The sequence below is a fragment of the Chrysemys picta genome, chromosome 19 (genome assembly GCF_011386835.1).
Source record: "Chrysemys picta bellii isolate R12L10 chromosome 19, ASM1138683v2, whole genome shotgun sequence".
Taxonomy (NCBI): domain Eukaryota; kingdom Metazoa; phylum Chordata; order Testudines; family Emydidae; genus Chrysemys; species Chrysemys picta.
The window spans coordinates 4953539-4970678 of record NC_088809.1 but is presented as its reverse complement, the minus strand read 5'-3'; the positions used below and the strand labels follow the sequence as shown (position 1 = coordinate 4970678).

Genomic DNA, 17140 nt, shown 5'->3' with positions numbered 1-17140 from the left:
CCAGTTTGGTTAGCATCAGTGACCTGCCATACTGCATTTACATCTGTCTGAATGCAAGCATGCAGCGGCCACTTCAGAGAATACGTTCAAACCCAGGTCCTTCAATTAAGAGCACACAGTGCGTTGCTGGACCTATTCCAAGACCTATCACCGCTAAACGAGGGAACCAATGCAGTTTCCCCAAGGATTTCTATGAAGTTCACAACAGGAGTCATCTCCCAATCTGAACAACCCTCCCACAGACTAGGAGCAGCACTAGATCACTGATGTTCATTGCATTTCAAGAGTATAGTAACATGATCCCAGAAATCAGTCTTTATTAAAGGCAAGGATATTAGAATGAATAATTATTCAGATTAGATCTTTTTGAGCAAACATGTTTTAATGTGTCATTTCATAAATCTTAACCTATCTTTAAAAAGAACTAAAGATATTGCTTCATAGTTCTGCACCAGCAGCAGGAGAGTCATGGGACAATGTTTTCAAATTAAAAGTGCATGGAGTATTTTGCCGCATACTTCATACTAAGATACCTCTGTCACAAGAAAGAATGCACTGAACAAATGTTTAAAATGACAAGTACCTGAAAACATCCCCTCCCTCTGCCCCGACAGAGGGACTGATACACAGCACATTCTCTTGGACAACAGTGCAAGGCTTGACCACATGTTCTTCTGTACAAGAATCTGGCATTTAAACGTCTACACTGATTTCCGGAGTATTCAAAATAATGGTTTAATAGAACAAACATTTTTGTGTTCTTTTATAGTTAGCTAGATCAGTAAATGATTTGTTGTAGCCATAAACGGGATATCACAGTCTTACAAGTACTGTGCAACAGCAGTTCAAAATATCATTCAGCCAATGTCTTCTGGTGTCCGCTGTGTGCTAAGGGCAATCAAACTTTGGCTCTTAGCAGAAGTAAGTGGAAGTGAATGAATTACGCATATTTTCCAGAACTGACCTCCACTAATTCTCAGCGCCAACAAATTTCAGATAACCTATAACAGATTTATGGATTATCAAGACACAGGCCATTTACAAACATTGCAGGCATTTAAATTTGGGAAGTTCAGTGGTCACAGAGTGTGCTGAGCCTCTGAAAAGAACTCAATTGTCACAAGAGGGCTGAAGAAGCCCTGAAATGTTGGAACCTACATTTTGTTAACAAATGAAATTTCCTATCATTTCACTTTATTATTCTATATTGAGTTCAGAAGTGTTGTAATTAAAGCAGAACTGTTCATCCACGTTGGGATGTGGAAATTTGAGTCTCATGCTATGAGAAAATAGCTGAGAAGTCTAAAAGCCATGAATGCCACATTTACAAAGCTTAGAGCTTTCCCCAATTTCAAACAACTTTTGGCTTTAAAGTGTAGGTGATAAAGGTCATTATTCTCCAACAACTGAGTTTTTTTTTTTTAAACAGAGCATGTGTGTTGTAAACATGGAAGCAATGCATCCAGAAAAGGAAAAATAAATCATTCAGGATCTTGTATCTAGATCCAAACACTGGGCTGATCTAGCAAAATAATGACAGGGGCAACTTTCCTGTGAATACAGGCTTGCCCAGAAATTAAACTGTAGTAGGCAGCAAGTGCATAGGCTCAGAAGGAGGGCGGGTGTGGCTCATTTCCCATATGTAACAAAACAGTATTCTGCAGCTCTCCATTGCTGCTAAAAAGCAAGACAGCCATAACTATATGGTCACATGCATTTATCTGGCTGAAGCTTAACTGGTCTGGACAAAGATCTAGAAGCTTAGCATATAACAAGTTACTGAAAATGCATATTTTTCATCTGAATTGTTAGAACAGGACTTCTATTTTGCTCTCTTTCACTGAGATGCCATAAGATTGATTGTATTAAGACAAAATTAGATCCACGTCTATTTAAACCTAGCTACATATTTGCCCAAATCTCTAATGTGGGTTCACTTAAAACTTCAGAAGAGGTTTCTTCCATACAATCTACTCAGGGAAAATATTCCTCAGAATACAGATGACATGTAGTAGCTGTTACATGGGGTGATTATAGTGCACCTGTGAATGTTCATCCATCCAGACAAGCTTAACATTCTAACACTTTACTTTAGAAAGCAGGCCTGCTTGTGCACTAGGACAGCTAACAGGCTGCAAGACTGCTGCTCTGGAGCACAAGATGTGGGGTGGGAGGCTAAGGAGGGAATCAAGATACCCCGTACAAGTTTAAGGAGGCAGGAAGAAAATTCTTATTTTAAGTCATTCCTTAATTAAAATATTTGTAAGTATATTACTACTACATCTGACTAGGTCTTATTATTGAGCGAGGTCACATTCTCACAGCTGAAGTCCCTCAAAAGAGGTCAGGAGCAGATACTATTGTAGTTTAGTTCCAGTCATGTCTAATGACTAAGTTACTGAGCCTTTTATAGCTCATTCCATACATACAGACCACATCATCCAAACATACATGAAAACAACAATGCCAAAGTAGTAATGCAAAAACACACAAGAAGAAATCACCAGCTCCATTCTTTGACATACACATGCAACTCCTGCTGGTGATAACGGGAAGAGAGAGTGTGCATTTCTAGGGCAACCTCCTTCCCTTGATACTCTGGATTTCCTGGCTTTTCCTAGTAACATTATTTCATCGGTGCGCATGTCTAAATTTCATGCATATTGAATTTATTATTTTTGGTTAGGAAAAAAAATCCCCTTAAACATGAGACAGAGCTAATACAAACCACTGCCACTCTGATTGTCAAGATATGTATTGCAAAATGGTGGTGTGGGAGGGGTTGTTTTGTTTTTGAAGAGTCAGGATAATTAAGTAAATCTGTTTAAAGGACTTTTACACAACAAGTGCTGACCCAGTGGCTCATAATACACATTAAATGTATATTTGTCTTTCTTGGTAAATTATTTTTAATGGCTGTTTTCTTTGTTGTTCCCAAGTCCCCAGACCAATTTTAGGTCTCATCTTTGGTTCCTCACATTAAATATGATTTCCAACCCATTACCCAATGGAGATTGTGCGTTAACATCTCAGTCAAGCAATTCATTCCTGTGCTAAGTCTTTATGCAGATATATTCAACAAAATTGGTATAGAGAGTGAGATTAAAGTATCTCAGAATTCCTCTGCTACCAGCATTCCTCCCCAAGAGGCCCTTGGCTCACATTAGGCATCAACAGAATGCCAGAATTGAGTTTTAAAAATATCTCCAAACTCTTTTGGAACTACAGGAGTGAAAAAAGAAAAAAAAATCTAAACATTTATTTTCCCTTTGTAAAGATTATTTTAAACACAGAACTGAATTCTGTTTTCCTCAGTCAATGGTAAGCGCAACCCTCCTTTTCTGGAAAACTGGCTAACGAATTGCCAAGGCAGCATCGTGGGCATTATCTACCAAGTGAGCTACACTTGCTCTGTTACTCATTCCAGATTAGCCCTACTGTACCTCCAGCCAGAATTATAGGGCTCTGATTGTGGTAAGGATTATTTAAAAAATCATCTCTAGTTATATTGAAAGAAAGCTGAGAAATGAATCCTTTTGCGGATTTTTCATCTTTAGCACCTTTCAAGTTTAACCTAAACTAATTAATGAAGGTATACAAATATATGCAATTTATACAACAAGTCTGGAAACAACTACCTTTTTCAATTTTATAGCAGTAAAATTGGTTTATAAATTCAGATTTAGGCAAAAAAAATTGCAGCCCTTGTCAACGATAAGTAACTTAAAAAAAAAAAAAAAGAGTAACATAACAATATGATAATTCCATAAAGAAGGGCTAGATTCTAAAAATACTATGATTTATTGACTGAACTTGATATTATTACACCAAAAAGAGGCCCAAATTACAGCTGGAGACTAACCCCAACATTCTCATTAATAAAAGCAATTAAGTAAACCTATGTTGGTCTAAGGATTTAGTTTTAGTCAAAATACATTACTGTAGCTACTACCTTTACTGACTACATTTTGCAGGGTAATCTGTCCAGATATCCACAGATCCAACTTCTTACTTTTCCTGTGTGCTAGTTTCTTTTCCTCAATGCAGATTATCTGGAAATCAACAGCCAGCTCAATCAATGAGATGTAAATACAATGACGCAGTGCCAGCTATTAATCTCTACCCAACAGCATTGGACTGGAATAGTTTCCAAATGCTATTTCTTGATGTATGGGTATGGGCAGTTGTGATCGGTAAAATACTGCATATTATTTACAAGTACCCTTATCCACAGCCTTCTTTCTATACATCACCATTAGTATAGTGTACTCTTGCTAAACAATTTATTTACAAATGTAAACTATGCAATTAAAATTTTAAATAAATAAAACTGTATACAATCTCTACATCATGTAATGATTTAAGAATGAGGTAATATAACCCAGCTGATTACATCTTTCACCATTGGGCAAGTGATTTATCCATATAGTGCTAAAAAATTCTGATGAAGGAATGAAATCCTTGGTTCACTCGGTCCACTTTGTAGGGTCTTGCTTGATTCTCCGCCCCCCCCCCCCTTATGCTGAATAATTGTGTAAAAACTCCTTGAGCTTTGTTGGATAGTCTGTCATCACTCCAGTTGCTCCCAAATCAAATGCTCTCTTATATTCTTGTTCTTCATTCAGTACCCAAATATACACCTAAAGACAAAAGTACAGAATGGACAGATCATCTAGGAAGTCACTACAATTAAAAGAAAATGTGCACAAAAATTAAATAAGGAAAATTATGATCTAAATAGTTTCATATTAGTGAAAGGGGAAGTCAGGTATATCCAAGATGCTCACATAATCATGCCGTCAACATCATACATAAAAACAGGTACTTGATTGCAAATCTAGGAAAAGAAGTTCTCTAATGACAAATGACAAACTTCAACCTCTAACGGTCTATAGAAGAATGTGCGTCTCTCTGTTCAGACGTTCCCAATTAGCAAAACCAGTATTAGCTAATGCAAAGCTAATAATGGACAAGTCGTTTAGCAGGTTTGTAGAGGTTTAAAAAAATCAAATATGAAAAGACGTTTTAATAAAATAAAAAAAAGGGTTTTCAGTTAAAATGGCTTTTCCCAAGCATCTAAATATTTCTTTACAGTGCATGTGTTAGCGTCTGAGAAACAGAAAGCGACTATAGAATAGAACATGAAACCTATAAATCTGACTACAAACAGAATAGTATTTAATAATCTAGCTTGCCTGCCTGCGATAAACAAGGTACAAAAAGTACACACCAGTGGTGAAAAACTAGTTCGATTTTAAAACTCTGTTCAATTTGGATAATCTCTAGTGTTATTAGTAACAAAGTAAGGAATTTATTTAAAATGCTTTTATTTTGATGAAGTCCCTTTAAATAAATACTTTGGGGGAAGATACCTCACCTCCACTCCCTGCATGGAGCCTTATTAGAAAGTAATTTCATCTGGAAGTCTGTTAAAAGCCTTTTCATATTAAAATGTCAAACAAGTAGGTAGTGAAAAGTAAACTACAAATATTAATTAGTAATCAGATGCAAGGCTTCACTTAATCCACTGCAACTTTTATAAATACCATAAGGATTTGAATAAAGATGATGCCTACAGTAAAACTGTACACACCGAGAACCCCTTCAGTTATTAGGAAGATCTGGCTGGTCTAAGTTCTAACTGCCTTCAGTTCCTATCTTCAGGCCTACTTTTAGGAACAAGGGGAGTGGTAGTGGGAAGATGGAGTCAAACTTTTAAGAATATTAACAAAATGCCATGAAATAGCTTGACTTCTAGTTTTATCACACTGTACCTGAATGCCTCGAGCAGTGAGGTGATCAAACAACGCTTTCCTCATTAACAATCTGCAGTAGGGAGAAAAAAATATTATTTTTACAGGACCCAAAGCATGCTAGGCATCTTAGACCATGGCGAATTCTCAACATCTGTATGTTCTGTGGCAACTGTTCCATGTCACACAGTTTCATGGACTTCCAATGAGGAACTCTGCCTAAAAGCCTAAGTAATGAAAACTTCCAACCTAGCTACAGCTAGGAAGCACAGCAAACAGCATTCCAAACTATTTGCATTAGCAGTGTATTTTTGTGATTCATTAACTCTTCTCTCCACAAACAAGCTCAACTCCAGGTAGGCATCCTTTAAAAAAAAATAAAAATAAAAAAAATAAGGGTCTTTATACTTTATAGCAGCACCACTCTACATCAGCATCAGTGAAATATGAATTAAGGAGCACCACCATTAGGCAGGATTCTTATCTGATTTATACTCATAGAATAATCCTCTTTAGCCTCAAGAAGAACTTCATCCTTGAATAGACATGAAACTTTTCTTAAGTGACCTCCCATTAGACCAGATTGCCTATCAGAGATCTTTACTTGGGTTACCGAAGTAGTGAGAGAGAAAAAAAGAGACTTATTAGATCAAGTCCGACTCCTGCAACTTTTGGATTTAGTGACCCTGCAGAAGACACACATTTAACACTATCTTTTAAGGTCCAGCAAAGCTATATAGGATATCTTGTGGATACCATGAAATGACCACATGAAGTAAGAGGCCAGATTTTGAACCCACTCAAACCCATGTAAATGGAGAGTAACTCCACTAAAGTAAAGAGAGTAATTCAGGATTATTTGATGGGTATAAGCGAGATAAGAATCTGCCGAGTGGCGGTGCTCTTTCATGCATATTTCACTGTATAAATGTACATGTAATGTGAAATATAAATCTACAAAAGATATTCCCCCACGTGCTGCAGGAGATGCATACTGGCATTACCTCAAACATACAAGATACCAGAATTTGACAATATACAAAATATGGTTAATTTCACAATAGTAACTCTGTCTTAGTCACTTGAGGCAATAATCACAATTTATATAGAAAGTGAAGTGCACCAGGGAAATATTAAAGTCTTACATATCAGCAAGCCAGATGACAATTTTTTGGCTTCTCGTCATCTTCTCTGGTTCTTTCAGCCTAAGAAAAAAAAAGGAACTTAAATTTACCTCAGCACAGAAAAGTGCCATTTCAGACTATGTTCAAGCAAAGGAAGTGTGCTGGATCAGTCTTGTGACTTCAAAAGCAGTTTCTCTATCGCCCACAAGAGTATGGGAACAAGAATCTTCCCCTGGCTCTGAGACCAATGACTTGGATTGTGCCACATAGGAGAAATGAGTAACTTTAGGTGGAAGGCAGGAGAGATGGAGAGCTAGAGGCAATTTCAACTAATGGTTTGGGCAAAGGAATGAGAAATCAAGAGATCCTGAGATATAAAACAAGCTCTGATAACATCATGCTTTCTGGCCTTCATTGGCTCACTTCATCCCCATGTCAGTTTCCAGATCTGATAAAAGATAGGTAGATGGTGTCAAAATAATTCCTTTTTGCAGCACTGAAGAACGTATCACTATATAAATGCTAGATAGTGCTCTTTAGCTAACCTCAGCATAAGTGGTGTCTGCAAAGAGCTGCTTTTCTCTGTGGGATGATAGGTTAGGGACACTGCTGTAAACAGGAAATGTGCTGGGTGCACATAGTTAAACAAACACATCCCACCGCTAACCACTAAAAAAATTAGAGGATGTCAAGTAGACGTTTCTTAACTAAAGAATAGAAATTTATCAAGACTTTTGCTTAGACATACACACACACAAGACACAGAGAATACATGAATCTTCATCTGGTTTGAAAGAAATGCTCTCTCTGACCACAGATATTATCTTACATTCATACGGTGCCTTTTACCAAAAGCACTTTACCCAATAATTAAATATAGTAATTATTTCTCTCACCTCTGAAAGGCAGACACCTCTTAGTTTTAATATCACGCAGCAACACTACACAAACATTTAGGACAACAGGGGAAGCATACCTGAAATCAATTACCCAAACAGGCCTGACACTGAAGTCAAACCCTCTACTCTTGCTAGACATGGGATAGAATCTTTAGATGTTTAAATGCACTAATTAAATACTGACTAAAGGGAACAGTGCCACATACTAGATCATTAACACCACTTATTTTAGCATTCAGATTTCCTTGGAAGTCTCCCATACAAGTATTGCCCCAAATTGACCCTACATAGCTGGAGAAATGTAACTAGATCAGTGTCCAAGACTGCACGGACATTTTATTGCCTTGCTGTTATTTCACTGGAATGACAGCCTGATGAGTGTGTAAATCACTTACTTCAGAATGATTGAGGGCATAGGAATTTCTAAGAATTCCTCCCTGATGGGAATGAATGGCAGCAGACCAGTGTAAAACAAGCCAACAAGAAGCAGGACACGTTTCAAACAGAAAAAGATAGGAATATCAGCGTTCTGTAAAAACATGTAGAAAAATAATGCAAGTTATTTATCAGGTTGCTGAAACTTTTGTATCAAAACAATCTTCAGTGAATCAATGTGTTGTAAAGTTTAGCATTTGTGCTTAAAGACATAAAACATCTAGCAGAGTTGCCAACTGTTGCTGGGGCTGCCCTTGATTTGTGTAGTCCCAGCTAAGTTCCAGGCAATTGGAAGAGGCAGTAGCTGCCGCAAAAGAGCCAGCCATTGCCTGTGGTCTCCATCCCCTGCTTCTGTAATCTGACAAAATTCTGGGGAAAACCAGGAGGACACTCTGGCACTAAGCACTTCCTGTCTCTCCTATTTCCATTACCATAGGAGCTGCGCGTGCACAAAGGGGCGCTGTTCAGCTTCAGAGCACGGATGAGCTGAGCACCCTCCCAGAAAACCAAAAGGTGAGAAATCCAGGCACCACTGGGTGCCTACTGAGTGTGGTTCTGACTGGCTCCAAGGCAGTCACCAGCCTGGGGAAGAGGGCTTCGGACAACAGGAACCAGCTGCCATTCTTGGAAATCCGGCTCAGATGTGACTGGGAAACAAAGACGTTCAGAAAATAAAAGACTGAGGAACAGAAGAGACAGCAGGATTCAGAGGGCAGAAGTGAGAAAGGTAGTAGTCCTTACTCCTTCCCCACAATCCACTCCAGATTGATTTCTCTTCCCACCCCACCAATTTTGTTTTCCTCCAGTATTATTGATCCCATATCACAGATGTATGCAATACTACTATGCAGTGGGTAAATCTTGCTTAAAAAATCAAACAAGCCAGGGGGTATCTACACACAAAAGTTGTACTGCTTTAACTATAAAGTGGTACAACTCTCCTATTGCAGACACAATCATACCAGTATTAAAGGTGCTTGTAACTGGTATAGCTTATTCCTGTACAGGAAGAGGAATAAGCTGTATCGGCATAAGTCACCTTTACGCCAGTATAAGGGACGGTCTGTATGAAAACAGAGTGCTTGGCACGCTGGGGTGTAAATCAAACCCACAGTAGCTTGCTGCACATTAAGCGTCACTGTGGACCATGCACTATGAGCTTTGAAATAGGAGTAGCACTAAAGCACACTAGAGAACTTTTGGCAATCATCAGGGTTCACATGGATAGTTAGTGTACAGCAGGCTAGCGCAATATAGATTAACACCCCAGCTTGCCAGGCACTGTTTGTACAGACAAATCCTAACTGCACCCACACAAGGGGTGTTGTCCAAATTGAACTACTTTCAGTAGAAAAATTATACCGCCAACAAAGTAGTTAAATTGGTGTAAAGACTGTGTAGATCAAGCCTAAGAGTCCCTCCCACAAACATCTTACAGCCTAAAGGCATAATACCCAGGACATTACAATCCAGAACAGAACGGCACAGAGACAGTTGTGGGTTGGCTTTATTACTTGAATGTTTTTTAACAGAGCAAGTGAGTTTTCAGGAAACCTGTGAAGGAGAGGAAGTGCCCTTGGTACCCTTCAGCTGGAAGGCCATTGGTGAGACTAGCAGCACAAATTAAAGCGTGTAATAGGACAGCGTGGAATCAGGAGAGAACTTCAGTAGGATTGTAAGAGTAGGATGGGGAGAAGGAGGAGAGGGAGGAGTAGAGAAACTTGAAAGCTGGGAGGAGAATATTCAACTTGATGGGGAAAGACAGCGGAAGCCAGGAAAGAGGTCAGAGAAAGATGTGGAAGAAGAACATGTGGGTCTCACTCTCAAGCATCAATTAAATACATTCATATGTATAAAAATTAACATAAATCATTTAAAAAAGTTAGGACAAAAAAGGAAGTGTCAATATTTTATTTAATTTATATTTTAATGTGTGGAAGAGTTAATACCATATTGGTACCACAGTTCTGACCACAGGTGAAAAACCTGGGTAAATGGCTAAATACTCAGCATTTACAGAAAAATACTGTATCAATCACCACACAGTAACAGATAGACTGGGTGGAGAGACTGATTCTTAACTAGGGCATAGTTATTTCTTGGTGCTTACCTCTTTATGACACTTCTCCACAATCTCATAATTGACATTGCCCCACACTGTCAAATGTTCTCTTTTGTACTGGCTCACCAACTCTGAAACCTGCGATCAGTAATCAAAAAGCAGAATCCTGACATTTATTCACCGATACCACCCATTTGAGATACGTTTATTCTACATCACTTGCAGAATTATTCATTGGGAGCTCAATATACTGCAATTTATTATAACAAAGAGTTCCTTCAGAAAAAGACAGTTCTTCATACTCTCTCCCACCACTTTAACACAGCCACTTCTAGGACGCAATGCAGCAGCTGTTCAGCACAGCATTTCAGGACAAGAGATAAAGAATACTGAGACATGGTGGTGTTAGTGGCTATAAATAGAGCCCCTTTTGGGAACCAGCATCCTGGTCACTTAGGACATGTAGGGGCACTGGGTGTAGTTAAAGTAGGAGGGAGTTAGGTAATGTGATTGGGTTTGAAAGGTTCATGGAGATCACTTGCACCTGTAGGGAGTCTGATGAGCTAAAGAAGTAATTAGCTCATGAGCTAGATAGCTCAGAGAAAAAAGCAAACGGTATAAAAGGCTGAGCCAGGCAGCAGGAGGGAGGCCCCTTCTATCTGCTGCTACATTGTGTTGTACATGGAGCATAAGGCAAAAAATAATAAAGACTCTTGGTGAAGGTACCCTGGTGGAGCATGTATGCTGCTGAAAAACCAGGCGGGCTTTACCAGCCATATCAGGGGTTTCTCTCTTCTATTAAGTGCTAGCATACAGTACACATGTTCATGTCAATTCCAATTAGGTGACTCCCAAGCTCCACCCCGGATGTGGGGTCAGAGTTAAGGAACCGCTGATTGGAGCGCCTCTCTACCGAATGCTGCATCATCTCTGGTGTGCGGGGTAATAGCATGAGAAGTGAATGTATGTACCGAGGGCCACGTTGCTGCACTGTAAGTTTCATGTATCGGGACCTGGGCCAGGAACACCGCTGATGAGACCTGTGCCCTCGTGGAATATGCCGTAAGTGCCAGGACTGGGACCTTCGCCAGCTCATAGCACGTGCGGATGCAGGACGTGATCCAGGAAGATATTTTTTGAGATGAGACCAAGTGTCCTTTCATCCAGTCTGCTACCCCTACAAACAACTGGTTCGACTTCCTGAATGGCTTAGTGTGCTTGATGTAGAATGTTAGTGCCCGTTGAACATCCAATGAATGTAACCTCTGCTCTCGACTACTGGCATGAGGCTTAGGATAGAAGACAGGTAGAAAAATGTCTTGGCTAGTATGGAAGCGTGACACTACCTTGGGAAGAAAAGCTGGGTGAGGCCCGAGTTGCACCTTATCCTTGTGGAAGACCGCATAGGGTGGATCGGAGGTAAGGACCTTTAGCTCTGACCCCTCCTGGCTGACGTGATGGCGACCGGGAAGGCTACCTTTCACAATAGAGAAGGGTGCAAGTCACTAACAGTTCAAAAGTGGACCCCATTAATTTGGAGAGGACCAGATTGAGGTCCCATGCCAGGACAGATTGCCTAGTCTGAGGATGTAGGCGTTCCAGACCCTTGAGGAAATGGCCTACCCTGGGGTTAGCAAATACGGATCTGCCAGATGCTCCCAGGTGGAAGGCTGAGATAGCAGCAAGATGTAACTTGATGAATGATGCTGCCAGTATGTGTTGTTTCAGGTACAGAAGGTACTCTAGAATGAGTGGTATAGACCCCTGTATATGTTGCTAGGCACACCAGCAAGTGAACCTTTTCCACTTAGCTAGATATGTGGCCCTAATAGATGGTTTCCTACTGCCAAGTGGGACCTCCCTTACTGGTTCTGACCACAGAAGCTCCATGGGGTTTAACCATGAAGCTTCCAGGTCGTGAGATGGAGGGACTGGAGGTCTGGGTGATGAAGGTGACCATGGTCCTGAGTGATCAGATCGGAGTGCAGTGGTAACTCGACTGGAGTGTCCACTGACAGTTCCAGGAGCGTGATGTACCAGTGTTGTCGGGGTCACACTAGGGCCACCAGATTTACTTCCGCTCTGTCCCTGTGGACCTTAAGTACTTGTGCACAAGAGGGATTGGGGGAAAGGCATACCACAGGCAGCCTCCCCAGGGAAGCAGAAACGCGTCCATGATCAAGCCAGGACTGTGCTTCTGGAAGGAGCAGAACATTGGACACTTCCTAATGCTCCTGGTTGCGAAAAGGTCAACCTGGGGAAACCCTCACCTTTGGAAGATGGAGTGTATGAAGTCCGGACGGACGGACCACTCGTGATTGAAGAACGATGTGCTGAGGTGGTCTGCTAGTTTGTTCTGAACTCCTGAGAGATCATTCACCTGGAGGCGTACTGAGTGGGCTATGGACAACTCCCATAGCTGGAAGGCTTATAATAATAATAATAATAATAATAATAATGGAGATATCCCATCTCCTAGAACTGGAAGGGACCTTGAAAGGTCATCGAGTCCAGCCCCCTGCCTTCACTAGCAGGACCAAGTACTGATTTTGCCCTAGATCCCTAAGTGGCCCCCTCAAGGATTGAACTCACAACCCTGGGTTTAGCAGGCCAATGTTCAAACCACTGAGCTATCCCTCCCTCCCTTCTCGGCATAGGGGGAGGAACGGGCTCCACCCTGCTTGTTGATGTAAAACATGGCAGTGGTGTTGTCCGTCATCACTGCCAAGCACTGACCTCGTAGTCAGGCCTGAACAGTTTGGCATGATAACTGTACTGCTCTGAGTGCCTTGATATTGATATGAAGGGGGAGCTTGTCCTGTGACCATAGACCCTGTGTTTGGAGATCTTCCAAATGCACACTCCAACCCAGAGCTGACCTGTCCGTTACTAGGGACAAGGAGGGCTGGGGGCTGTTGAATGGGACTCCTTCACACACTGTCTGAGGGTTGAGCCACCACTGGAGGGACTCGAGTACTTGCTCTGGTACCGTGACCACTGAGTCCAGGATGGCATGCCCCAGGCGATAGGCCGAATCGAGCCAGGCCTGGAGTGGCCTGAGCTTCAGTCTGGCATGGCGGACCACAGACCGTAAGCGCAGGCTGCCACGTGGCCAAGGAGACTCAGGCATCCTCTTGCTGTAGTGGTCGGGTACCGCCTGAGGTTTTGAATAATGTCTGTTATGGCTTGGAATCGGGTCTCTGGAAGGAACGCCCTTGCCTGTACCGAGTTCAGCACCTCCCCGATTAATTCTATTCTTTGGGTCGGTGATAAGGTTGACTTGTTCACATTGAGGACGAGTCCCAGTCTCTTGAAAGTGGATCTGACTAATCAGACTTCAGACTCTACCTGCTCCCTGGAGCGCCCCCATAGTAGGCAGTCGTCGAGGTAGGACAATACCTGCACCTGCCTCCTCCGGAGGAAGGCTGCTACGACTGACGAGCACTTGGTGAACACTCGGGGAACTGTTGACAGGCCGAAGGGGAGGACCATGAACTGAAAGTTTTTGGTCAACCACAAACTGTAGAAATCATCTGTGCGTGGATTGAATAGCTATGTGAAAGTACACATCTTTCATGTCGAGAGTGGCGTACCAGTCTCCTGGATCCAGAGAAGGGATAATTGTACTTAGGGAGACCATGCAGAACTTCCACTTTATCATGAATTTGTTGAGTCCTTGCAGGTCTAGAATGGGTCTGAGACACCCCCCCCCACCCCTTGGCTTTGGGGATTAGGAAATAACAGGAATAGAATCCCTTGTGCCATAGCTCTTGAAGAACCTCCTCCACTGCCCCTGCTGCGAGGGGTGCCTGCACCTCCTGGAAAAGGAGTTGCTCGTGAAAAGGGTCCCTGAAGAGGGACGGGGTCTTGGCGGTCCACAGCAGACTGTGGATGAAGGGCAGATTCCATGAGCAACTGCTTCAATCAGAAATCTCGCTCCTTTAGCTCTGGTTGGAAAGCCCTGCAGATCTTGCACCTTTCTGTCTGGTCCGCTTCCCTTAGACACTTCAGACACGAGTCGTGGGGGTCGCTCATTGGCATAGGCTTGCTGCAGGTTCCGCACGGTTTAAACCCCGCTCTCAAACCTCACTATATTTACTAACAACCAAGACTAACCACAAATAACCTAGGCTAAACTAACTATATGAAAGAACGCTAAGGGAAGCACTTGCTAGGCAAGCGATCGCAGTTCCAACGACCATCACTGGTAGTAAGAAGAAACTGAGGAGGGGCTGGGTCAGCACGGTCATATATTGAGCGCCATGAAGGCGCCACTCCAGGGGGCTCCACAGCCGACCCAATGTGAGCTGCTCAGGGATAACTTTCCAACGACTGTGCATGCAGCATGCACACCCCTAATTGGAATTGACATGAACAAGTTCTCAAAGAAGACCACCACCTTCTACTGAATCATCAGTTCTACTTCCTGTAGTCTCTAATCCAAGTACAGATGAGATGTGACCTTTTCGCAATTTTATTCCAATGCAACTCAAGGTGCTAGTTTTGGCCAGCAGGTACTGTGTGGTGCACCTTTTTAATCAGCACATTGTTGTTCACTTTGATGTCAATGTTGACTGGAATATGTGGAAATGCCTCAAACACCTCCTTCAGCAGTGGAATGCGATTGTCTTCACCCTCACAGTGGCATTCTGGGAAAGCAAATGGAGTTGTGTCACTGCTGTGATTTGCCTCTCAATATTTTGCAGATAAAGCAAATCTATAGAGCACTCAACATTTTGATCAAGGATCTAAAAGAAAAATAGTTCTGAAAAGCCAGCATACTCCTTGTAATGAGAAAAAAACCCTGCAACTATCTAGGGGAATCAAAATCATTATCAAGACCAATCCTATGGTCCAGCATACAGTGCAATAAGCTACCCTCAGATGCTCATACTTGGGGGAACAAAATAAACCCTCTTGGACCAGCATACTTGTATAGGAATCTGGAAAGCATATACACATTTAGTTCTAATTTTTAATCTAGATACAAACTCATCAGGTGGCAAATGGCAAATATAAAAATCCATCCCATGAATATGGTGTAGCAGAGTTTTGTATCACAGGATGATGAGTTGAAGTGCTATTCTGCCCAGTAATGGTAAGAGACCATTTTAAATTTCACATTTAAGGTCACTGAATGAGAAACATTTTTATTAACTGGAACTAGAATGCATTTTTGTATTTTGCTGTCCAATTGTGTAGTAGCATGATAGTGACTATGACATCAGTTCTCATTGCTAGAATCAGTGTCTACTGATACCTACGTCTTACCTCTGGAAGCTGCTCCTCAAACTACCTATGTGCACGGGGATTGAGGAGACTTCCCCAACAGGCACCCTGTTCTTGTAGGAGGGGCAATGGGGAATCCCTTGCACTACAATGCTTTCTTTGATCCAAGATATTAAAAATTAAAATAGAACTCCCACCCTCCATTCTCCTCCTCTATCAAGAATGGTTTACATACAGTTCACACCAACCCTGCCATGATGCCAGAGTGTGGTTTGGATGACACATCCTATCCCAAAAGCTACTATGAATTGGCTGTCAATTAGCTGTGGAAGCACATGAACTCCAACACATGGAATTCAAAACAACTTAGAACAAAAAATAATGATCATCATCATCATCATCAACATTTCAATGCCCACCCTGTTCAAATCCTAAGTTAATGGTCATGGCCAACGTACCCTCGACTTCCAACAGCTCCAACCTGCTAAATTTAATGGTTAACAGATAATGATAAACAGAAGGTGGGATTGATAGAAAGAAAAATAGATAGGTATCATCTAGTTAAGAAAGTGTATTCTCTTCTTAAACTATTTACTGGGGAAGCATTTCTAGTAGTTGGAGAAGGGAACAGGAGCCAGGAAATCCAGGTTTCAGTCCCACAGATGCTATGTTACCTTGGACAAGTCAGTTGACCTTTGTACCCTTATTTCCTCATTTGGGAAATAGGATAATTGTGAAGCTTCACTTAGTGTTTTTGAAATGCGTTAAGATTCTCGATGGAAATTTTGAATAACCTTGGGCATATTTGAAACAATGTTGAGGACCATTAATACTAAATACAGATACTAAGTCCTTCAATTTAGCCCATTTGATAAAGTCTTCAGAGGTTTTGAGGTGGGGGAATTACTCTTGATTTTGTCAACATGGTGAACATGATCTATTTAAGTAGCAGCCTGAGAATCAGCACCTTGTTTTCATGAGAAATGTGTTCACCATTTGATATGCTTTCCTCCTCTCACAGCTATATCGGTGCTTCTCTTAAATCCATTAACAGAGCAACTCACTCTCTCCATTCCTTCTGCTAAAAATGCCTTTGTGTCAGCCAGCATATTGCAGAAGTCTCTACCAGAACAGTGTAGTAGATCCAAAAAGTCTCTTGAAGTCACAAGCAGATAACACACTAGCCAAATGCCATGAGTTGGAAAGAGAAAAACCATTTTTCTCCCTCCCCTTCTCCCATATCAGGGACCATGAATCAACAATCTTAAAAGAAATCACAGGGGAATTGGAAAGTGGATGTACCTATTGCATGCAAGTAACTGAACAGGAAAATCTCTCTTGCCGAGTAAACATCTTAAATTAAATCACTACCCACTGATGTGGAATATATCAATTTTTTTTTAATCAAGGCAGATGATTTAAACAAACAATCTTCCATTCCATTTGCCAGAATAAGAACTATGCTATTGTTAATTCATGGAAAAATATTGTAAATGCTGTTGCAATTTAAAATGATAGGTTTAACTACAAAGAAACAAAAAGATTACCTTTCTGAAAGGTGACATCCAATTTGCAGAGATATGGTGGGAGTTCCTTAAAAAACAAACAGAAAAAACGAACATTAGCATAAATACACAC

At 41.3% G+C, this 17140-nt stretch overlaps 1 protein-coding gene across 1 annotated transcript in view; it reads right to left on the bottom strand.

Annotated features, from left to right (window-relative positions):
• Positions 1 to 363: 363 nt before the first annotated feature.
• The window catches only part of GDPD1 (glycerophosphodiester phosphodiesterase domain containing 1), a 30872-nt gene continuing 14095 nt past the window's right edge, over positions 364 to 17140 (bottom strand). Inside the window, exons 4-10 of the mRNA XM_005298768.4 lie at positions 17050 to 17095; positions 14804 to 14922; positions 10322 to 10411; positions 8172 to 8305; positions 6899 to 6958; positions 5775 to 5826; positions 364 to 4640 (exon numbers count right to left, since the gene is read on the bottom strand). Of these exons, the coding sequence (XP_005298825.2) occupies positions 4518 to 4640; positions 5775 to 5826; positions 6899 to 6958; positions 8172 to 8305; positions 10322 to 10411; positions 14804 to 14922; positions 17050 to 17095 (624 nt within the window). The 3' untranslated portion in view covers positions 364 to 4517. The remainder of the gene's footprint in view (positions 4641 to 5774; positions 5827 to 6898; positions 6959 to 8171; positions 8306 to 10321; positions 10412 to 14803; positions 14923 to 17049; positions 17096 to 17140) is intronic.